We start from the raw sequence: 23,925 nt of genomic DNA, 5'->3' as shown, positions 1-23,925 counted from the left end.
TCTGAGAAGGGATGGACATCATCATAGTAAGATATTGTAAAACGCAATAGTCTAGAGTCCCTTTGACATACTTAGAAGTCGTTTGAGTGCCACCTAGTGCAACAAGTTTGGAGAGGGCATTAATTAACTCACAAAGTTTGTTGACTATAAAGGAGAGATAATTCAGACGATTGATGGTTAGGTACTAAAATGATCCAACAAGGTTGTGATACTGTGTAGGATTTTCATATGCACATTAATTAGCTAATTTAATTGCTTTCAACTTTCACACTTTTTAATTACTAACACTAACTTTGCTATAATTTTTAGCTAAGCATGCCAAAGAGAATCCTTCTATACGATTGTAAGAGAATAATAATGTAATATTGTATCCGTGATTAGATGATACATTCATTTCATTGTTTACTAAAATTTTTTTTTTTTTAAATAGTCTGCAAGCACTGAAAAAAGTAAAATATTAAACCAAAACCTTTGAAACGTTGAAAGTATATATGGTAGTTTCTCACTTTCTCAACTAACTAATCACTAATCAGGTAGGTGATTTTTATTATTTTATCTATATATATTGTTTTTTTCTTTCTTGTCTTTCTTATAATGTTTATGGGATATTGGCTCTGTTTGGTAATGTTCTCAAAATAAGTTAGTAGCTTAAAATAAGAGCTTATTTTGAAACGCTACTTGGGGTAGCTTTTAAAAAATAAGCTAGTAGCTTTTTAACTTTTTTCCATTTTTATCCTTATAATTTTAAATTAATTACATCTTTTACCCCTTTCAATTAAAACCATTTTAACATTTTCTTTTCATTATGTTTGGTTGTAATTTCAGTTTGGCATTTGTGTTTGAACATTAATTTTTGTATGAACTAATCTTATGGATTATAAACATTTTTTTTTACTTTATATATTTTTAAATACATGTTCTTACTTTATATTTTACTTAAATATATTGATTTCATTATTTTATATTTTAATATACAAACAAACCTATTTAAATTTAAAATTATTTAAATTGTATGAAGATGTCATTTTTAGTCTTTTTACATTTATCAGTTTATCAAAAAGCTAATTTTACCAAATACTTTTAAGTATGACAGCTAGCTTAACAGCTCTTCAGATTTCAGCTTCGAACTTATAGCTTTTCAGTTTTCAACTACTTTTCAACTTTCAGATTTCAGCTACCTTTTTAGCTAGGTTTGCCAAACATACCCATTATAATTATTTATATTATGGTGTAACTTCTAAAATGTTTTTGCACTGCCACATTACCACAATGAAAAATAATAAAAATTACAATTGAAGAGTTGATTGACAGTTCGACACGTACACAAAAAATGTTATTATTGGGACAGCAAGCTTGCTCATGAAACAACCCTATGTATTAAAATGAATGTGACTGTCAACTACCCACTCAATTAATATGATTTAGGGAAGGTCAGGCATTACAAGTTATCATATTAATCATTTGATATTTTGTACATCAACGCATGCAAGGTTAACAAGGAACCTCCTATTCATCATCAATATTCAATACACTTATTTAATGGATTACTTTAAAAAAAAATTACTCGGTAATAATATAACTCAAATCCTAATTAAGCAAAAAAAGTGTCTTACAACTTTAAGCCGTCTGAGACTACATATTGGAATGGAATGAGTCCTATCAAATCTCCTTACTGACAAAATCCCCTCACGGAGTTTATTACGTCACGTTATAACTCTCACCTTGCTTAGCCTAGTACCCGTAACCTGTTTGGAATCAAAAGCAAAAACCAATTGCTCAGATTTGGAGAAGGTCTAGCCAGGATTAATCAAAACACTTTCCAATGTTCATGTTTCATCTGTAATTACCTGAGTTGTCCATTGGGTTTCCAACAACGGCAGGTTCTGGCTCCTTAATCTCCACAACCACGGCATCTGATGTAAGGAAGGTCCTCGCAACTGAAGCTGCATGCTCCAGGCAACATCTTACCACCTAAATCCAACAAAATACACCTCATTTTTGTTGGTTCTTGAATAATACAGTCATACAGATTAACCAGATAATGGTTAAGAGATGATGTAAAGAAAATTGATAATTGGCGGTGTAAGTAATATAAGGGGTTAAGGTAGCAAAGTCAAGAAAATTATTTATATGTTATATTGAGCAAGAACTACAAATTAATTCCCATGTAGATGTATCCCTCAAATTAGTAATATCCTAATACCAAATGCATAAGATGAGATACTGTGTTTGAATGTATTTAAAGAGGAAGTCAACAAGAGACATGCCTTTGTGGGATCAATTATACCAGCAGCCATTAGATCTTCGTATTTACCGGTTGCAGCATTGTAACCATATTTGGGATTATCATGGGATAAGACCTGAAAAGAATTGTATTCCCAGTCACAAAATCATTTTGCACGCCAATGAAGATATTTGGCTACCTCATTACTGAAATGAAGAATTCATTATAATCTACCTTCTCAATTACAACACTTCCATTTACTCCAGCATTCTTGGCAATTAACTTCATAGGGTAGCTCAATGCTCTCTTGACAATGTCAGCTCCAACCTAAAAGCATGTACAGCTGCCTAATATATATACATAAATAATGAAAAAGACAGTTAAATATTCGAATTGCCTTACCCTTTGTTCATCATTGTCAAGAGATTCTTTAATGGCATCAACTTTAGCTGCAAGACGCAACAAGGTACATCCCCCACCAACTACAATCCCTTCCTCTACTGCTGCCTTCAATTGGCAAACATTCGGATTTACCTCATCAACTTAATAGGCACTAACTGAAATTAATAAGACTAGCTACATTTGTAGTTATTCCATTTGAAATACCTTTGTTGCATTTAGAGCATCCTCTACTCTCAATTTCTTTTCCTTGAGTTCAGTTTCAGTTTGTGCACCAACCTGAAAAAAGAAACCCAACATCAACACAGCAGAAGATACAATTGGACACATTAAAAGCAATAAAAACATTATCCTATATTAGCAGGGTTTACCTGAATGACAGCAACACCACCTGAGAGTTTTGCAATCCTTTCATTCAGCTTGTCTTTTTCATACTCTTGTTCAGTTGCCTGTATGAACAATCCAAATATACTTGAATTTCAGAAGAGTCCAAGCAATGGCCACATATGAGAGCAACAAATTATTTCGTTCAATTCACACCTCAACAAGGTTTCTAATCTGTGCAACTCGTTTGCTTACTACTTCTTGAGTACTGCCATCACCAACAATTGTTGTTGACTCCTTGGCCAGCACCACTTTAGCAGCATGACCCAAGACCTCACTCCCAGCCTTGTCCAGCGACAAACCAACCTCCTCTCGGATTACAGTACCTGAGGACAGAACACGCGGATAGCACCACTTCACAACAAAAACTTAGCAAACCACAGTAGTACACAATGTACTTGATAATAAACTGACCTCCGGTGAGAACGGCAATGTCATCAAGATATTGGCTTTTGCGCTCTCCAAAACCAGGAGCCTTTAAAGCAGCAATTTTTAGTGACCCTCTCAATTTGTTAACAACTAGAGTTGCAAGAGGTTCCTGCTCTATGTCTTCTGCAATTACTATAATGGGGTATCCTCCCCTAATTGCTTCTTCCAGGACATTAACTAGATCCCTTGCATTTGTTATTTTCTTCTCAACCAGAAGTAGCTGCCAAGATAATCACACGTTCATGAAGAATGTTCACAGCTTTCAAGTATAGGGAAAATGCTTTTTATTAGAAATAGGCAGACCAGGAAAAAAATTATAATAAAATGAAGAGCTTATGGGACAACACCTTGCAATTTTCATATTCAGCAACCATCTTCTCGTTGTCAGTAACAAAGTAAGGGGAGATGTAGCCACGGTCAAACTGCATGCCTTCCACAACATAAAGATGATTATCCGCACCTCTCCCCTCTTCGAGAGTCACCACTCCTTTCCTGCCGACTTTACTCATTGCTTCTGCTATCATGTTCCCCACTTCATAATTGTTTCCTGCACTGACTGCAGCCACATCTGCTAGTTCACTGTCTTCAACCTGAAAATTCCATTAACCAAGAAACAATACAACTTTAAATAACAGAATGAATACCACCAACATTTGAAAGAATACAATTTGAGCAGAAACTATACTATTAGATTTCAGGGGCAGTGACTCCATGGCCATCAACTTAAACATTAGAGAAATTGAACATAAAAATCTTCAGCTTTACCTCCTTTGACATTAGCTTGAGCTCATCCACCAGGGCTTTAGTTGTTCTCTCAATGCCCCTGGTAATCTGAATGGGGTTTGCACCAGCAGCCACAACCTGAAGTAACCAGCTAAAAAGGCTAAACTTGGGTGTGTTGACAATTTAAAAAAAAAATCTTGGAAATCACCAAACCTAAAACTAAATAGCATTAGATCATACAAACCTTAACTCCTTCAGTTATCAGACCTTGTGCCAGAACAACAGATGTTGTTGTACCATCCCCTGCTAAATCATTTGTTTTTGAAGCAGCTTGCCTCACTAAACTTGCACCAATATTTTCAACAGGGTCTTCCAATTCAACCTGCACTTCCATTTCAGGCTTGCATTAAAGTTGGATGCATATTTTGTTGAATACCATTAAACAAGTAGCATAACACTATCAAAACATCTATCATGTGCATTAGGATTTATCAATATAATTTGTTACTTTATATCATATAATATCATACAATCTTAAATACCATAGGATTATAGGAAGACTAATAATTTATTCAAAGCCAGGTTCATATACCTCTCTAGCTACAGTTACACCATCGTTAACAATTTTTGGAGAACCATACTTGCTCTCCAAAACAACATTTCTTCCTTTTGGCCCAAGAGTAACACCTACTAGATCTGCAAGTTTGTTCACACCTGCCTGAAATGGAAAGGCAAAGTGACAATTGGAGAAGGATGAAGAGAGAAAGCAAGCAATATGTGGTATAAAAGAATAAAGGAAGATTCTCTTGGGAGATTACTTGCAATTTCTTGATAGCAGAACCATCTGTGTTGAAGTACAAGTCCTTGGCCATAGCCCGAACCTTAGATCTCTTCCGCAAGACCACATTTTTCCTCCTACCTCCTAACGCATTTGGAGATAATGATGCAAAAGAAGATAACGCTTCAGAAGATTTTAAAGATTTCTTTTCTATCGTATGGCTGGCAGAGACAACTGCACCAACTGAAGACATGGCCGAGAACGTTGAAGCCATACTCCACAACTAATCTGTAATGTCATCAACCATAGCATTGTAAAAGTTCTGCTTTTGTAATAGACTAATAGTTTATGAGACATATAAAAACACATGATGCTGGAAAGGCTGGTAGGTAAAAATGTAAAAGACTACTCTAAAGTACAGTTCTAGAAATTCACGAAACTCTAGTCTAAGCAAAAACAAAACTTACAAAAGCCTTAACAGTTAACACTTAGTATATTTAATGCTTAAAAAGCTCTTTCTGGAGAGCATAGATCGTATACTAACCCAACCTCTATTAATATATTAGATACAAATCATTTCACATGTATTTATTGTGTCTTTGTAATCTTATAGAATACTTAGCATGTATCGTTTCAAGAAACCTAATATAAACCCAAGACTGTCAATCCACAAGTACTGCAGTTGACAATATTCTACAACCACATCCATTCTGGAAGTAGCATTCTCCAAATATTGCACATGAACGTATATCGCCTTTTCTATTGATTATCTCCATTCTCTATCAAGTTCTACCGCGCCGCGACTCTAATTCTAAGAAAGGAGCCAAAAGAGCTAAAGTTTGCGTAGCGAGATTATGGTCACATATCCATAGAAGTTCCAATTCACAAGGAATAACAGACAAATTCCCTAACAGACATCATGAAACTAAAAATTGAAGCAAAATGAATCGCAATGAAGTTCGCAGAATCTGAGCTTGAAACATTAGCGAAAATCTACGATACAGCAAATGAAAGATTCAAAATCCAGGCAGAATTGCAATGTAAAAGAAAAACAGAATACCTTATCCGGGGATTGATTGTTTGTTGAGTTGGTTTGAGGGCTTTGGAAAGTAGAGTGAGTATAGATAAGGAGGCTCAACTTCTTACAAATAGTTAGTAGGATAAGAAATTTCTAGAACTTCCAAGACGCCCGCAGTGTTTAGTTGAACTGTGGCCCAACATCCAAGTTTCTTAGTTGGGCTGTTAGTCCGATCGGATCAGGTCCAATTTAGTCCAGCCCAGTTACTCAGAGATTGATTATATATGTAACAAAATTCAACTTATTTAGTGCCAAAAGACTTTGTTGTTTAACGGCCTCTGTCTAACGACTTAACTTATAGAGTTGCTTTTTTTACTTCTCATGAGCAAGATATTTTATCTGATTATCGATAGGTCAAAGTTGTTATGACTTTAGACTCCCTCTATATAATGAATTGGTTAAAAATATTTGGCTCATTTGCTTACCAAAATATTATTACTCCCAACAAAATGTTGGATATAAACATGTTTAACTCAGCGTCTTGAGTAGATACTATCAATTAGTGACTAATTATGCATTAATCGATCTGATAACCTTCACATAAAATATAAAGTACAGAGTAATCATAAACTCATAATCATCATCATGGGATATAAGTCGCAGCTTTCATATGCCACACACAACTCTTCTACATGCTAATGAACCAATCCAACAAGCTAAGCTATCGGATTGGCAAAAACCATAAATATGCCCCGGCCGCAGTAGATGGCTTCTAAGTTCTAAGACTTGGACAGCCAAACGACGTCGGCGACTACCGAAACGGCGAGCAGAAAGCAGCTCATGAAGGCAAAGGCTATGGAGGCAGCGACCCGATCGCAGAAGCCACGGAGCGGCTTGCACAAGCTGGGCAGAGCCAAATGCCGAATTCCTGTATGGTTCAGATTGCTAACTCCCGCCGCCGCCGATCCCGCACTCATCATCGCATAGGTAAATACCTTCAAAATTTTAAAATCCAATTCAGAATATACATATATACTCTATTCATTTTCATATATACACAGCTATGGCGATCGATATATATATATGATAATATGAGTGTGGTTTGTTTGCCTGATCTGCCACACAAACGAGCCAAGCATGGTTCCGTGAAGGCGCAGGCGGCGATCTTCTTAGCAGCCTTGACCCGGTGATTAGCAGCTGAAGCATGGCGTGAACCGCCACCGCTGCAGATACTCCCACCAAATACCTCATACATACAATAAAATCGCCTCATAAAAGACATGAATTAAACATTAATAGTGATATTATAAACCCTAGCTAGCTATTTTAATCTAATTTTTCAAATTGGGAACAGATAATCTGATTTGGCATGCATCTATCATTTTAGTGTAGTGTTGAACCCGTGACTGAAAATACGACAAAAATGTCAAAATCTCCACCGACCTAGCGGCTAGCCTGCTACTAGTGCAGTGATACAGGGATGAATGCTCAGAAATTAAACAATATTCCGATTGAGAGAATAGAATAAAATTAGGTGAAACCGCCATTTTAGTGTAGCAAAGATGCTTACTCAAAAGCGTAAGAGAAGGACCACTTGGAACGGAGAGGGATATTGAATCCATAGACGGTGATGGTGGAAGCTTCCTTCGCCGTCACCATTAGAGACAAGGCCGTCACCGACGTTAGCACACACAGAGCTCGCAGGACGACGTCCATGATGTCAGCTTTCCGACGAATAGCACCTCTCTCGGTGACCAGAGGTCCAGTCATCCCGCCGTCAGTCTCTGCGATAGCCGCCGCCTTCGTCTCCGGCGGATCTTTTCCCTCCGTGTTCATCTCAATGACGGTCTCCGTTTTGGCTCCCATCAACATTCAACAATAATGGTGTGCTTTCTCTACGGAATATGGTAATGGGGTTTTCCTAAAAGTAGTTCAAACCGAGCATGGAAAGAACGGGACACGTGGCAGAAAAGTTTGGCGTCGAGAGCTGAGTTGGGAGTTCAAAGTTCAAAGAGAGCATCTCGTGAATGAACAGGATTAGAAAACTGATAAAATGTGATTCTACATGGAAGACCGATCAACATAAAAAACAATAAATAAATTATATAATAGGCAACAATTATAATTTGGCAAACCTATCTGAAAACTGAAAAGGTAGTCGAAAGCTAAAAAGCTATAAGCTGAAGGGTCCTTGACATTTTTGTGTGGATTTGACATGGATGAGCTGAAAGTTTAAAAGTTATATGTTGTAAACTGAAAATTGAAGAATCGTTAAATTAGCTGATTATACTTAAAAGTGTTTGATAAACTTAATTTTTTGATAAGTTGATAAATGTAAATAAATATAAAAAAAAACTAAAAATAACATCTTCATAAGATTTAAATAGGTTTGTTTACCTATTAAAAATTAACATTTTGAAATGAAACTATTAGCATAATCATGATCTATCATGCTATAATGAAATAGCAATATTATTACGAATCTTCTTCATCTCAATAGAGTATTAATAACTGTAGACCATTATTTATGGACTCTAATTTATTATTTATTTTATTTTAGTAAAAAGAAAGAAAGGGAATTATTTTTCAGGTTCTTCACCAAAATTCTTTTTGCGGCAAATCAGAACACCAAAAGAGAAGAAGTTGATCGGCCATGGTGGAGAAGGATTGGTGAAGGTAGTTGCACAAGTTAAGGGAAAAATTGTTGATCACGTACTGCTATGGTAAGGGAGGAAAGGATCATCAATTTGCCTGGGAGCAATTCTGAAGGGGGTGGTTGGAGATATCCCGGTGCGGCGACGATTTCCGCGAATTCTATAGCGGGTGCAGCTCGTATCTTTGGCAAATTTACAGCAATGCAACTTTATTCGATTTTCTATTCAGCGAGCAGTTGGCATCGTCTGGCCGGGCAGCATCGATCGTGACAACTGAGAACTCCTATTTGACACCGCAAAGCCCTTCGGTGGCGATGTGTTCCCTTTCGCAGCAGTTCGTCACTTCTGGTTTCTTGTTTAAGTTGGTAGCACTTCAATTCTTTTAATAAGTTATTAAACACTACTTCTAGTTCGTAAATTGTGCAGAAGTGTTAGCATGATTATCCTTTTAATTATATGTAGCTAAATAATTCTACAAGGAATATGATTAAATTACAATGAAGTGTTATAGTAGTTTGGGTTTAATATTGTCAATTAATTTAATTTTATCCTATGAAATTTATGTTGTGATTAATTGTGTTTGGATCTAGTCAATTCTAGCATACGTTAGTATATTTGAGGGGATTATAGAGTACATACCATGCCTAATAGTTCTATGCTACGTAGGATAAAATAATAAGTAATTTAATTGTCTTTGTTAGATTACCTGTTAGGTTCTTAAATCGGGTAATCTGTAGTTCTTTTTAAGTTTAATGAGTTTTAATTGTTTGAATAAGTATTAAGTACATGAATAATTAGAACACGTATCTTATTTTGGACGCCATACGAAATTGTCATATTGGAAAAAATAACGAACCTTTAATTGATTGACAGTATCCTAAAATGCAAAATTAGTAATTGTTATCCATTCATGTTCCTAGGTATTTCCCATTTTGATTGTTATTTGTTATTCATGTTCCTAGTAATTTATTACTTAGCTTCTTGAGTTTTGATTCAACTATTTTACATTTGAGTTGTTCCTTTATCTTTGATATTTGATTCCAGTACTTTAAATTATCAAGTCTTTAAAATTGCATTGAATCAATTTATTGTGAGTTTGACCCCTTACTTTTGCACACTATTAGGAAAATAGAATTTTCCTATGTTTGGTTCATAAAAAACTTTGACCACGGGAAAGTGTTTTTCTTAGTTTTGAGAGAAAAAAAAAAAAAAAAACTTTCAAGGTGAGGGGGTGGCAGTTTGTTTTCAATGAAAGTTTGGAAGAAAGTATCACATGTTTAGACAATTTTATCTTTATTACTTTTATTATCATTATCATTTTGTTGTGTGACATTTTAATCTTTATACTCATTACTTCTTACTATTCGAACCCCAATCAAACAAAAAATCAAATATAAACAGATACTACATTGTAACAGAGTCAATAGTATTAAAAAAAAAAATCAAATATTTCAAGTAATTTATTTTGAATGGAATTTCAATTTCATTTCCCTTTAAATATTTTTCGCAAACTAAATATGGTCTTAATGTATTTCTTTTTAAAAAAGGCAAAAACTTATGTGAGATGATCCATGAGATCAAAATGAAATGTAATACTAAATTAGGAATAAAATGTCTATTACTTATATGAGAAAGTATAATACTTTTACATCATGTAAAAGTATTACATTTTTCAATAAAAATATTACATTTTCCTTCACGAGTAACAAGCACTTACTAACATTATGTTTGTCATCAAAAGTATTACTACTTCCGTCCCATTTTATGTGTCTGATTCGGTTAAGGAGACTTGATTGAAGTTATTTTTAATTCAATTTTTCATTTTTTCATAATATTAAGTTTAGTATTAATATACAAAATTTATATATTTAGAAACTACACTAAAAGTACTATTAAACATAAAAAATTAAATTTAAAAAAATAAGTAAAAGAAAAAAAGAAGAAAGAATTGGTTTGACGAATAAATAGTGAGTAGAAAAATTAAAATGAGACAGAGGAAGTAAGTTTTTTCTTATAATAACAAATACTTTATTCATAATTAATATTATATTTTCATATTAAACTAATCCGAATCAATTTATCTCAGTAATAAAGATGTGTGAGACGTTTTAACCATAAAAAGTTAGAACAAAAATTCTTTTCCTGCCAAGTGCCAACAAAATTGGCGGGTTAGGTTAAATTGCAAAAACAGGAAAGGGTATATTGGTCGGTTTCCTGTATAAGTCACCGGAAGTCTCAATCATAGATATACAGGAATCCGGATTGTAGCTGGGAATTGGGGTCATCACAGATAGTACAGTATCAGAGTGCAGTGGAATTACCGTAGAGAGAATATCCCCTTACCCTCCACACCTCAAAAAGCTGAACCAGTGAGGTTGACCGCCCACTAACAATACAGCGTTCCACACTACCCCACCTGCTACAAAAACTCATCTTTCTCAGAAATCCATGATTATCTATTTGACTCAGACGCTCACTTATCTTTTCTCCGTTAAACAAACACTCATTCATTCATTTCATCGCCCCAAGATCGCCATCGCACAATATAACTTTCAGCTCCTTCTCCTCTATTTCTTTCATTTTTTTTTTTAATTTTTTTTTTCTGTCTTGACATGTGGGGTGTATAAATATTGGACTGTTGGTGAAACCCTTGAAGATGGGATTCTGGGATTTGCTCGTTTCTCTCAAAGCTCCGATCTTTAGGTGAATATCACGTTTTAATCTTTGTTTCAAGATCTAAATGTTTCTAAGCGTTCAAGATTTATGTGGAGGAAAGCGAAAGGGAATACTGGAGGCCATTTAAGGAATTTGATTTCGCGCATGCAGTGATTTTGGAAATGGTGATCAAAAGGGTGTGTTTGGGAGCTCTGAAATCGAAAGATTAGATATGTTTCTCTAGTGCTTTGTGCTGAGGATAGCGCCGTTTCCGTTCAGGAATTGCTTGTCCGCTGGTTTTTTTCGATCTTATTCTCCGTATTACTTAGTATTAGTTTTATCAAGTCGCCAACTCGATTCAGAGACACTCTCAGCTTTTTCAGAGCTCATATTTTTCTTCTTTAAACAGTTAGAAGAAGCACAGGTGTTTGAAATATTATTGTGTGGTGGGTTTTGAGAGAACATTATGTCGATACCCTGCAAAGATGGTAAGTCAGTATTGGATAATGGCAAGTATGTTCGCTACACACCTGAGCAGGTTGATGCCCTCGAGAGGCTTTATCATGAGTGCCCTAAACCCAGTTCCATGCGCCGTCAGCAGCTCATTCGCGAATGCCCTATCCTCTCCAACATTGAGTCCAGGCAAATCAAAGTTTGGTTTCAGAATCGAAGGTATTCTTTAGATTGCCTAAGAAATCCTCCAGAGTTTAGTTATTGATTGTATTATGCAAAACAAAACAAAAAAAGCATCTTTATTTAGATTCTGTTTGCATTATATTTTCTTGGAACTTAGTTAAACTTCTTTTTCTGGCCAAGCACTATGTAGTGATTCTCCCATATAGGAGGAGGTCATGAGATCGAGCCTCTACAATATTGATTCTTTGTGCTTCAATAGGTTGAGAAAGTATGTATGACCACATACTACAATGTAATAGGGTCAGTTGTATTAAAACAAAAAAAAAAACTTCTTTTTTTGTTAAGTGAAAGTATCCGTATTAAGTCTCTGTGTGTTTGAATTTATTGGTGTTATTTGCAATGAGTTGTTGGAGATTTTGTATTTGTGAAACACAGATGCAGGGAGAAACAGAGGAAAGAAGCTTCAAGGTTTCAGTCTGTGAATAGGAAGCTGACAGCCATGAACAAGCTTTTAATGGAGGAAAATGCCAGGTTGCAGAAGCAAGTTTCGCAATTGGTGTATGAGAATGGCCACTTCCGTAGGCAAACTCCGAGTGTGAGAATTTTTTCCTCATGTTCAAATCAGATTGTCAGTTATCACTTGTGAATAATTTGGCAATTTCATAGTGCTCAAGTGATTGTAAATTGAATTTGAGGAGTGAGGTGTTGTTTTCTTTGATTGCAGACAGGGATTGGTACAAAAGACACCAGCTGTGAATCAGTGGTGACAAGTGGTCAACTCCAATTGACACCTCAGCATCCTCCAAGGGATGCTAGTCCTGAAGGGTTAGTGGGTTTATGGTTGTTCAGTCTCTTTCTTTAATACTGAGGATCATGACTGCTATGATGCTATCCTTGTTTTGTGTTGGTGGGTGGCTTATGGAGTTTTGCATGCTCTTCTATTTTCCAGGCTGTTATGCATTGCAAAAGAGACTTTAGCAGAGTTTCTTTCAAAGGCTACTGGAACTGCTGTTGAGTGGGTTCAAATGCCTGGAATGAAGGTATATCATGAATTCATAATAATAATACTCTCCATTAGAATAAATAAAAAAGAATGGTGATTTATATCCCATTGGATGGACCTGAATGCAAATATTCAAACTAAATTATAGCTTCTAAAGCATCTTGTTGTTTAACTTTGAATACAAGTTAATAAGAACAAAATGGACCATGAACATTATTTTAGTGCATCATCAATTTTTATTGATTGACAACACTTGCCACTATCATGAAACCTTCAAATTTAATTTCAATTGTCTTCTTGTGTATCATTGTAATTTGAAGTCATGTTGCAATTAAATTTCTTTTGTTGGTATGCGTAGCCTGGTCCGGATTCCATTGGAATCATTGCTATTTCTCATGGTTGTACTGGCGTGGCTGCAAGAGCTTGTGGCTTAGTTGGTCTTGAGCCTACAAGGGTAATATGATTCCCTCTTTTGATGCTTTTCCAGTTTCTAGGGTTACTATTTGGATTTTTTTTATATAACTGAAGGCAATGTTTCTTCCAGGTTGTAGAAATTCTCAAGGATAGGCCATCTTGGTTTCGCGATTGCCGGACTGTTGATGTCCTAAATGTGATACCCACAGCCAATGGTGGGACCATTGAACTTCTATACATGCAGGTAAGCAACTCGAAACTCTTCTTTTCATGCTTTCAGGATGACTAGCCATGTGCCTGATAAGCTTTGAAATTTGTGTTATGGTTAGCTTTATGCACCAACAACTTTGGCACCTGCTCGTGACTTCTGGTTGTTACGCTATGCTTCTGTTTTGGATGATGGAAGTCTGGCGGTAGGCAATTCGTTTTGCCCAGCATTTTCATTATGCCCTGCTCTTTTTTTTGTGAACCGTTACATTTTTAATTCATGAAATGTACAGGTGTGTGAAAGATCACTTGGTAATATACAAAATGGTCCGAGTGTGCCGCCAGTACCAAACTTTGTTAGAGCAGAAATGCTGCCTAGCGGGTACTTGATTAGACCTTGTGATGGCGGAGGTTCAATTATTCATATCGTTGATCATATGAATTTAGAGGTCAATCAATCTTATATATACCTTGTAAATGCTCAATTCATACACTGAATACCACATTGATGTTTGATACAATCTAAAATCGATCTCTGTTAGGCGTGGAGTGTGCCAGAAGTGTTGCGCCCACTCTATGAGTCATCGGCAATGCTTGCTCATAAAACAACAATGGCGGTAAGAATTTGTTCTAACTTGTACTGTGGCTATCGGGAATATGAACTGGACGATGACGTATGTTTTGTTCCCTTCCAGGCCCTTTGCCATCTGAGGCAGATAGCGCAGGAGGTTTCACAGCCCAATCTCACGAACTCTGGAAGACGGCCTGCAGCTTTACGAGCTTTACGTCAGAGATTGAGCCGGTAGAGCACATGCCTTATATCTGCTCTCGGTTTAAGTTACTAAATTATATAAATTCCCTATATTCTCTTGGCAGGGGTTTTAACGAGGCTGTGAATGGCTTTACTGATGAGGGGTGGTCGTTGCTTGGTAACGACGGCATTGATGATGTCACTGTCCTCGTCAACTCCTCTCCGTATAAACTGATGGGTCTAGACCTCACCTTTGGAAACGGTTTTACATCCATAAGCAATTCAGTCTTGTGTGCAAAAGCATCAATGCTTCTGCAGGTCAGCTAATTAAAATATTAGCACATTATTAACTCCTTTTCTGCAGATAATTGTTATTTGTTACTGTTTTTTGAAGTTCTTAGAATCTAAAGAAATATTTCAAGGGCAGCCTTTTTCTTCTGTGGCTTTTAATGCTGTCGTGCGCTACTTTTTCTTCAGAATGTTCCTCCTGCAATGCTTCTGAGGTTTCTCCGGGAGCATAGGTCCGAGTGGGCTGAGAATAATATTGATGCTTATTCGGCTGCTGCTATTAAAGTTGGTCCTTGCATCTTACCAGAAGCCCGTATTTTTAACTTTGGGAATCAAGTTATACTTCCATTGGCTCACGCTGTTGAGCACGAAGAGGTGAGTAACTTTGTCTTGTAGGATCGCTTTATGAATGAACATAATCTGCTTCCCGTTGTTTATGTTATCGGAGCCTTACAATCTACTCGTTTTACGTTAACACTGTGTAGTTGCTGGAGGTTATTAAATTTGAAGGCAATGGCCATTCCCCTGATGATGCAATCATGCCAAGGGACATGTTTCTGCTACAAGTAAGTCCCGTTTCTTTGCATCCATGGCAACGTTTAAAACTGAAGTCAAGAATTGGTGTGATTGAATAAAGCGGTAATTATTGATTACCAGCCTCTCTAAGAGGAGGAAATGAGGATTTATTCCTCTCCTAAGACATCGATTCCTCAGATACCTTGGCATTTTTGCAGAGTTTCATTCTTTATTTATCTTTGGCAGCTATGTAGCGGAATGGATGAAAACGCTGTAGGGACGTGTGCAGAGCTCATATTTGCTCCTATTGATGCGTCTTTTGCTGATGATGCGCCTCTCCTTCCTTCTGGTTTTCGCATCATTCCTCTCGACGCTGGCAAGGTTTACATTTTTCTTTACCCAGCCTCGTTTCGGTTTTGGATCCATTCAGTCACCCCACTAGCATTATTCGACGTTTTTGTGTTCCTTCTAACATTCGCGATGTTACACAGGAAGCCTCGAGCCCCAGTCGCACCCTCGACCTCACTTCTGCTCTCGAGACGGGGACAGCGGAAAATAAAGCTCCAAATAGCCTCAGCACTAATAACAGTGCAACAAGATCTGTTATGACCATTGCTTTCCAATTTGCCTACGAGAGCCACATGCAGGAGGCTGTTGTGTCAATGGCGCGACAATATGTGCGCAGCGTTATCTCGTCTGTTCAGAGGGTAGCGTTGGCGCTCTCTCCTTCCCACTTGGGCTCCCACGCGGGCCTGAGACTGCCACTCGGGACTCCTGAAGCACACACCCTCGCTCAGTGGATCTGCCAAAGCTACAGGTGTACTACTCACTACACTACTCGCCGTTGTGCCTGTGATTCGACCAAATACTTGTAACCGCGTATCCTTGCCTATTTCGCAGGTGCTACTTGGGCGTGGAACTATTGAAATACAGCGGTGAAGGAAGCGAGTCCATCTTGAAAGCACTGTGGAGTCACTCAGACGCTGTCGTTTGCTGCTCTGCAAAGGTTCCCCCTTTCGATTCGCAAATTGCAAATTCCATTGGATTCATGGAATTTGGCTCCTTAACTAGTTCACTATACTATTTACATACTCAGAACCTATTTTACTTGCAGAAAAGCTAACAATGAACTCTCACAACAGACACCATTCTGCAAATTAATCTTCATTCTCTTCTAACAACTATGCAGGCGTCGCCATTTCTCGCATTTGCAAACCAGGCAGGACTGGACATGCTCGAGACAACTTTGGCCGCACTTCAAGACATAAGTTTGGAGAAGATATTCGACGACCATGGAAGGAAAACCCTCTGCTCCGAGTTCCCCCGGATAATGCAACAGGTTAGTAAATTTGCATTAGTAAACCAAGCATCTTTTTCGAGCTGTCATATACTCCGTATAATTTAGGCCTGAAAAACCTAACAGTCTTACCAACTTAGCTGAAGTTGCCCCTATTGTATATAATTCTTGATTTAACAAAATTTAGGCCTTGGGAGATTGATTGTTCGTTTTTGTTGTTGTAAATCGACAGGGTTTTTCATGCCTTCAAGGCGGAATCTGCATGTCGAGCATGAGCAGGCCGATTTCATACGAGAAAGCAGTGGCATGGAAAGTTCTGAACGAGGAAGAAAATGTCCATTGCATCTGCTTTATGTTCATGAATTGGTCATTTCTTTAAGCTGTACTTGTTATTATTATATTATCTCAACCCAAACCAAAACCATTTGACGTATGAAACCATGTTGTACGTACAAAATAGTATCAACTTGTGCACTGGAAATCTTAAATTATGACAATACATTATTAAATACCAGAATTTCATACTATTTATAATAATAATAGGTTAATAGGGTTACATTACATTGCAGTACAACTCCGAAATACATCATCAGTCGTCTAATTATACATTAATCATCAGATACTCAAAGTCCCGAGAGGATGACTAAAAAAAATTCCTTAGTACCCTTAATGGAAATGTCATAACTAACCCTAATGGGTGAGTAAATAAGTTTTTAGCTAAGACCAACCCAAAAAACCCCATACTAAAGGGTGATTATAGCAATGGCTTCTTTAATTCTTTTTTATGACGAGAGAATCCACTGTCACTACCTGAAAGTTAGGTATACACCAGAACCCTCAAGGATAATATTGTCTTATTCCCCAAAACTAAAAATAAATTAATATATACATTATATTAGGACATTCTTAGTAATTAGTGATTAATTATTAATGTTAAGCTCAGTCATGTCTCTGGTTATGGCGGGAATGCAACTGGAACTCCTGGCTATTCCGGCTTTGTTTGGTTTGCCTTTGTTATCCCTAGCGCTGAAGGTTTTGGCGGCCCTGAGACCTCTGGGATCTGCTCTCGTCTTCTTCAACATCTCTCTCATGGCTTCCGCCTGGTAAAGAACCGGGTAAGCCCGAGCGAACTTGTTGAACTTGGAGCAAGCGTTGATGTGGGAGTTGACGGCCTCTTCCCTTTTTCCGCCGTTTTTCTCCTCCTCCTCCTTCACGGCCTCGGAGCAGAGGCCGCAGATCCACCGGCCGGCGAATTTGGCGCGGACGCGGTCTATGTACTCCGGCGTGCAGTCCTCCGACATGCCGCAGCACTCGCATTTGGCGTCCTCCACCTCCGAGATCGGCGGCAGCTTGGCGGCGTCGGCGGCGGCGGCGGTGCACGCTGCCGCCACCTCCTTGCTCAGCTCGAAGGAGATGTCGGACACCGTTCTTTGCAGGTTGTTGTTGTTGTTGTTGTGGTTAACGACGTCGTTTCCGAGACGCGGAGGTTTTCCGCCGACACCGACACCAACGTTGTTGTTGTTGTTGTTCTTTGGTGTGGTACGAGAATAGGAGGTGAGCAGCACTGGCTCTCCGTGGGGCGCCATGATAAATCCTTATAATAATGTTGGGAGTTTTATTTGGGATAGGATTGTTACGTTTTTTGTTGTTTGGAGGATTAATTTGGGTTTGGTTTATGATGAATAGGGGTGGGATTTATAGAAGGAGGACAGGTAGGGTTGATGTAGTTGGGAGCCGAAAAGGTGAGAGGTTGTGGACCATGGATGATCACATGTCATTGTACCCATAAATATTGTGTCTTAATTTGAATGTGCTAGAGAGATTGTTCATGTGGCTTGAGGGGTTTCCAACAGAAAGCCATTGCCTTTCTCTATTAGGTTTTAATGATATGATCTCATCTCTAATACTTATGCACCACAAAAAAAATAAAGTGAAATTTTCACATTTCTTTACAATCAAGTTGGAGTTTAAAATTTGTCAAATAAACTCATTAGGAGCATTTAACTATATATAAGAAGGAGAACATAAAATCAAAGGTCCTCACACATAATGAGTTGTTAAGTCACCGTGATTTAATTACCTTCCATTATCATGTCAAGTCGAGATATGGGAGCCTTAGGGCTAGGGATGTAATCGGACCAACCCTAGCTATCTGGCTAATCAATTTAGGCTAATTGGTTTTTAACTTTCAATTTTAATAAAACAGTGTGTTTTCACTAATAAATATTAACATATATATCATTCAATCAATCTATACCTAAATTTATATATTCTAACTAAAAATAATTAATATACATATACTATAATATGATATTTATAGTAATATTCTTTTACTTTTCATTATTTATTTTCATAACAATATTGTATTTTGTAATACATATATTAATAAATTTATCAAAATTTTAATTTAAAAATACTAAAGATGAGCTTACATACATATAAATTTTATGTATATTTTGTTCCACATCACTTAGAAGAGTGGGACAACACAGCCAGGTAAGCTAATGCCTCTTTGCTCACAACTTCTATACGATTGTATCCATTACTTTTGTTTACGTTGCCCATTTGGGAGGCGTTTACCAATATAATTTATCTAATATTATATATAATGTACTAATGATATTGAGTTATGCGAATGCAAGTGGTAAATAAATTTCAAGATTTAATGAAAAACGTAACATAGAAAGTTGATCTAATTAATGTGGGTCGTAGGTTCATTGGCAAGGGACATGTAGGGTTATCCTTTACAACGTATTCGGCTCTGCAACTTGGTTTATTTCTTTTCGTAATTATTACATTGGGAGAATTATTGTTATTATAAACTAATATTATATAAATTTTGTTTGTTTTACATATTTGAAGAGAAAAAGAGGGGGCAAGTTGGTGGACATCACGTGTTGTCGTCGTCTCACCATAGGAACCTTATTAGCTTGCTGTTTCTCAACAACAGTGGATAGGAGGACAGAGGTGGATACTTCCATCTTGCCATCCACTTAAAAAGAAACCTATACTTATATACATATATATCCTATCCTAGTTCACGTGTCTAGTATATATAATTTATGTGTTGGACGCTAGCTATATCATATGTATAAGCAATAATAGAAAAAGATCATATCAGATTATGTAAAATATTTACTTGTGCTAAAAAAATGTAAAATATTTACTTTATGGAAAATGAGAATAAATCATATTTGTTCATTAAAAAAAACAAACAAACAAACAAACAAATATATAGAGTATTATTAGGTGGAGGTTTGGAAGGGTGAATTGAATCTAGAGTCCTGCTAGATATTAAACGTTGTGTTGATTGTTACGCAAGTATAAGGAAATAAAGTAATATATTTGTTACTAGTTACAAATTTTAACGTAGTGATAATCACTTGATTTATGTTTTTTTTTTAAAGGAAAAAAAAACTTTGACATTTATATAAATAAGTAAAAGTTTGAATGAATAAACATTGCATATTTATCACAAAACGATGTGTCTAGATTTCATAATCTAAAAACTACTCTGTATATGTTTAACCTCTCAAGGCTTAGCGTAGTGATTCGTCGTTAACTTGATGCTACGATCGAAGGCAGTGGCAGTATAGGAGGTTTAAATCCCACTGGAAATATGAATAGAAAAAAAAAAAAGACCTAGTATATAAAAATGTAAATTGTGTGAATAAAGACTAGGATCAGAATATGACCGATGAGCTAGTTGACTGCACGACTCGCAATTAATTACTTCTGCAGTGACTCTAGGAGAGTAAACTTAATGCCATTTAATCTCAAATGATGTGATCTTATACAAAATTAATGCGATTTTATGCAAAAATGATGATGCATTGAATTTACATACAAAACTAATAATACTCTTATATTATTTACCTATGTCTACGTAGGACAAAAGCATCGCAGTTCACGCGACAAAAATGGGAATTGTAACGTAAGATTAGCTAGGGATGTCACACTGTCTTTTTATCAGATCACAGGTTCCCCGTAGGGTGCAAGAACTATTTAAAAAAATAGGGTGGATAATTTAGGGCCATATGTACATGCATAGGTTTTGTAGCAACTAGTGGTTAATGGTATAGTGTACTTATACTGATCTTGACGTCTCACAAATATCTTTTAACGTATGGTTCTTTGTCGCCCTTAATTTAATGCAGGAAGAGAAGCCGTCCAGCTCAAATCATGCATGCATGCACGTACCAATTTGTATTCATTAATTGAATTGAATTGAATTGTGAAATATTGATGTACACATATAGTCATATAGTATATGTCAACTTTATGGTTTTTTTGCCTAATCTGTAAGACTCAGTCTCACCACATAAAATATACTATTATTGACAGGTAATTGTTAACATTTATTTTACAATGTATTTTTTTTCTTATTGTATTAGTATATGTTCACGTCTCGTCCTCGGACCTATGCTTTAAAGGGGGCTCACGCCAACCTCTATAATTGTTTATTTATGAAGACATTGATGCAATTATTGATTATCTTGCATTTAAGAAAACACTTTAAATCTTTTTCATGATTACTGTTGTGTATGTAACATTGTTAAAAACTTGTGAATCTTATTTTAAGTTATTTGACTTTAGTATTTTTTTTATTATGTAATTTAAATTTTAGTTATGAAAATACTCCATATATATTAACTTGTGAAAATTATATTGTGGATCAGGGTCCACCTTGCATGGTGGACCATTTTCAAAACAAATCATTTTATATTAGTGTCAACTACTGCATTGTATTTAATAACTAGTATTTTTATGCGCGATGCGCAAAATATAAATGCCCAATATTAGTACGTTATAATAAAAGTTTAAATTTATTTAGATTTTAGATGCTTAAATTATAACAAATGATGATAATAATAATAATAATAATAATAATAATAATAATAATAATAATAATAATAATAATAATGTAAAACATTTTTATAAATTTGATATTTATATTTTAAAAAGTAACTGACATATAACTCTAATGTATATGTATTATTATTATTGAAAAAAGATAAGAAAATATATGGTGGATGCATGTACATAGTCACAATAGTGTAAAAATAACGGAAGTTATAACGGTAGGGTGTAATTGTCCAAAATATTATATAGTACAACTTATAGGTTCATAATGTTCCTTTTATATGTTTATAGAAACAAAGCGTCATGTACAAAAATATTATCCTAAAGTAATGATTTTTTTTTAAATAAAAAATATCAATATGGGTATCATTTAAAAAATTTTAAAATCAAACTTTTTAATGATATATTTTTTTTACAGTAATTTTATTTGTACAACAAGAAAAATATAAAAGTAAATTTAAGTGTATATATATATATATATATATATATATATATATATATATATATATATCTGGGTATTGCATAAAAGTGCACACACCAAACCACTACAATAATTAACTCCGGGTTCACCTTGCAATGTTAACCCGTGTCCATTTACAAACTGAATGTTCACAATTTATATATTGAATGTTCATAATTTGAATTTTGAACACTTAGTATGTAAATTGTAAACATTCAATACATAAATTGTGAACATTCAATATGTAAATTGTGTATTTGGACATGAGTTCACCTTGCAAGGTGAGCCGAGTCCACATAATAATTTGTTGAACTACTATCGACGTGATGGCATACAGACAAATCAAAGTCAACTGTTAAAATAAATATATATGGATGAAAAACGCTCTGAAAATAAATAAATAAATAATATAAGCATAATAAATAGAATATTCTACGTAAAGAATCCTATTCTACCTTAAATACATTCCTAAAATCAAGTATAACATCCTAATCAAATTCTATCCATAATTAAATCCTATGCATATTCTCTATTATGCCCTTATTAATTATGATTCTATTAATCCTACCATATATGTCTGAATCAATCACATCCACTTAAATCTTTGCATCTAATAGATAGGATTTGTCTTAATGTCCTCCTTTTATATATGTTTATGTATGTATGTATGTATAAAGAGTAAGGGTCACACTTGTGGGAGACCGTCTCACGGATCCTTATTCGTGAAACGGGTCGGGTCGGGTCAAGGCACCATGCAAATGTCATACTTATATGTGCAAATGTCATACTTATATGCTCAAATATAACACTAATCAAGAATACAATTTTTGTTACTTATTAGAGAAAAAGTAATACATTTTTCATAATAAGTAATGTTGACAAGTGCCACTTACTTATAAGGGCAAATATAACACTTTTGAGTAAAAATGTAATACTTTTAAATCGAAATGTAAAAGTATTGCATTTTCCCTTAAAAGTCTTACATTTACCCTTATAAGTAACAAAAATTTTATTCTTGATTAGTATTACATTTGAGCATATAAGTATGACATTTGTGCATATAAGTGTTACATTTGCATCTTGACCCGACCCGTCTCATGGTGAGACGGTCTCACACAAGTTTTTGCCAAAGAGTAAAAATAAGGATGTGTTTAGGCAGTCGTTATACCGTGGTCACTGATACTACAGATCATCTCAAAAGATAGTGCTTTACATTTGTTTTTATATTATCGAATGAAACTGTAGTTATATCGAAATGTAACTGTTGTTGTATTGAAATGTAACTGCAGTAGTGTATATGAACTAATACTGAATAACAGTTTCACATTTGTGAATGAAACTGTAGTTATATCGAAATGTAACTGTAGTTGTGTTGAAATGTAACTGCAGTGTATATGAACTGATACTGAATAACAATTTCACATTTGTGTTTTTATATTATCGAATGAAACTGTAGTTATATCGAAATGTAACTGCAGTTGTGTTGAAATGTAACTGCAGTGTATATGAACTGAAAGTGAATGACGCGGAACGGAGGTGGTTTCATCTATCTATTTCATTAATCAAAGCGACGTCGTTTTGATGCGCGATCCACAATGCATTGTGGACCGCGGCCCACGATATAATTTGTAGTGTTTAGGGGCATGTTGCTATATTCGGGTTGTTATGCCGTGGACCCAAGTCCACCTTGTAAGGTGGACATGAGTCTACATTCACATACACTATACTCTACATTCACAATTTGTGAACTCCACATTCACACATTACAAGATTATATGTTTAGTAACTATACTCTACATTCACATACACTATACTCTACATTCACAATTTGTAAACTCCACATTCACACATTCAAAACTCTATATTCACAGGTCCTATACTCCACATTCACAACTTGAGAACTCCACATTCACACATTACAGGGCTACAAGTTGCTAGAACTTCTTAACTCTATTACAGATTCACACATGCATAACTCTACATTCACGATTTCTATACTCCATATTCACAATTTGAAACCTCCACATTCACACATTTTTGGGCAACTCTACATTCACACATTTCTGGGCAACTCTACATTCACACAATCATAAATCTACATTCACGATTTCTATACTCTACATTCACACTTTGAAACCTCTACATTCACACATTTTTGGACAACACTATATTCAGTAATATATTTACTAATTAAAAAAAAATTTAAAAAAAAAAGACAAAAACGAC

At 35.6% G+C, this 23,925-nt stretch overlaps 4 protein-coding genes across 4 annotated transcripts; 1 reads left to right on the top strand and 3 right to left on the bottom strand.

The window, feature by feature from the left end:
* Positions 1–1,445: 1,445 nt before the first annotated feature.
* Positions 1,446–6,086, bottom strand: LOC115996654 (ruBisCO large subunit-binding protein subunit beta, chloroplastic-like). Its single transcript, XM_031236002.1, has 15 exons — positions 5,998–6,086; positions 4,978–5,225; positions 4,752–4,877; positions 4,404–4,541; positions 4,202–4,297; positions 3,784–4,026; positions 3,422–3,656; positions 3,164–3,333; positions 2,995–3,072; positions 2,831–2,902; positions 2,627–2,731; positions 2,459–2,551; positions 2,268–2,360; positions 1,848–1,971; positions 1,446–1,745 (listed from the first exon to the last, which is right to left on the bottom strand). The coding sequence occupies exons 2-15, from the start codon at positions 5,209–5,211 to the stop codon at positions 1,732–1,734; spliced, it is 1,821 nt and encodes a 606-aa protein (XP_031091862.1). The 5' UTR covers positions 5,212–5,225; positions 5,998–6,086; the 3' UTR covers positions 1,446–1,731.
* A 419-nt stretch (positions 6,087–6,505) lies between these two features.
* LOC115996655 (CASP-like protein 3A1) lies at positions 6,506–7,997 on the bottom strand. Its single transcript, XM_031236004.1, has 3 exons — positions 7,526–7,997; positions 7,066–7,201; positions 6,506–6,950 (listed from the first exon to the last, which is right to left on the bottom strand). Exons 1-3 carry the CDS (start codon positions 7,825–7,827, stop codon positions 6,735–6,737), a joined length of 654 nt encoding a protein of 217 aa, XP_031091864.1. The 5' UTR covers positions 7,828–7,997; the 3' UTR covers positions 6,506–6,734.
* Positions 7,998–11,730: 3,733 nt separating this feature from the next.
* Positions 11,731–16,893, top strand: LOC115996396 (homeobox-leucine zipper protein ATHB-15-like). Its single transcript, XM_031235599.1, has 18 exons — positions 11,731–11,936; positions 12,336–12,495; positions 12,625–12,725; positions 12,850–12,940; positions 13,262–13,357; positions 13,448–13,561; positions 13,647–13,730; positions 13,818–13,973; positions 14,067–14,141; positions 14,220–14,326; positions 14,401–14,593; positions 14,753–14,938; positions 15,049–15,129; positions 15,326–15,460; positions 15,571–15,896; positions 15,980–16,085; positions 16,269–16,418; positions 16,609–16,893. The coding sequence occupies exons 1-18, from the start codon at positions 11,731–11,733 to the stop codon at positions 16,753–16,755; spliced, it is 2,514 nt and encodes an 837-aa protein (XP_031091459.1). The 3' UTR covers positions 16,756–16,893.
* Positions 16,894–17,037: 144 nt separating this feature from the next.
* Positions 17,038–18,042, bottom strand: LOC115996397. The gene has a single exon (XM_031235600.1). The coding sequence runs from the start codon at positions 17,960–17,962 to the stop codon at positions 17,297–17,299; it is 666 nt and encodes a 221-aa protein (XP_031091460.1). The 5' UTR covers positions 17,963–18,042; the 3' UTR covers positions 17,038–17,296.
* Between the last annotated feature and the right edge of the window lie 5,883 nt (positions 18,043–23,925).

Source organism: Ipomoea triloba, chromosome 11 (genome assembly GCF_003576645.1).
Source record: "Ipomoea triloba cultivar NCNSP0323 chromosome 11, ASM357664v1".
Lineage (NCBI taxonomy): Eukaryota > Viridiplantae > Streptophyta > Magnoliopsida > Solanales > Convolvulaceae > Ipomoea > Ipomoea triloba.
Note: the sequence above shows the minus strand (reverse complement) of the source record. Positions and strands in the feature narration are given on the sequence as shown.

What these genes read in the sequence shown, in the direction of transcription:
- LOC115996397 (XM_031235600.1), bottom strand. Translation starts at nt 17,962, where the DNA reads ATGGCGCCCCACGGAGAGCCAGTGCTGCTCACCTCCTATTCTCGTACC.
- LOC115996655 (XM_031236004.1), bottom strand. Translation starts at nt 7,827, where the DNA reads ATGTTGATGGGAGCCAAAACGGAGACCGTCATTGAGATGAACACGGAG. An exon ending in TCCTTCTCTTACGCTTTTGA is followed by an intron (nt 7,202 to 7,525) that starts GTAAGCATCTTT and finishes TGTATGTATGAG; the next exon opens with GTATTTGGTGGGAGTATCTG. An exon ending in TCGTTTGTGTGGCAGATCAG is followed by an intron (nt 6,951 to 7,065) that starts GCAAACAAACCA and finishes AAAATTTTGAAG; the next exon opens with GTATTTACCTATGCGATGAT.
- LOC115996396 (XM_031235599.1), top strand. Translation starts at nt 11,731, where the DNA reads ATGTCGATACCCTGCAAAGATGGTAAGTCAGTATTGGATAATGGCAAG. An exon ending in ACGCTGTTGAGCACGAAGAG is followed by an intron (nt 14,939 to 15,048) that starts GTGAGTAACTTT and finishes AACACTGTGTAG; the next exon opens with TTGCTGGAGGTTATTAAATT. An exon ending in TCGTTTGCTGCTCTGCAAAG is followed by an intron (nt 16,086 to 16,268) that starts GTTCCCCCTTTC and finishes ACAACTATGCAG; the next exon opens with GCGTCGCCATTTCTCGCATT.
- LOC115996654 (XM_031236002.1), bottom strand. Translation starts at nt 5,211, where the DNA reads ATGGCTTCAACGTTCTCGGCCATGTCTTCAGTTGGTGCAGTTGTCTCT. An exon ending in ATGCTCTAAATGCAACAAAG is followed by an intron (nt 2,732 to 2,830) that starts GTATTTCAAATG and finishes TGCCAATTGAAG; the next exon opens with GCAGCAGTAGAGGAAGGGAT. An exon ending in GTATAATTGATCCCACAAAG is followed by an intron (nt 1,972 to 2,267) that starts GCATGTCTCTTG and finishes TGTTGGATTTAG; the next exon opens with GTGGTAAGATGTTGCCTGGA.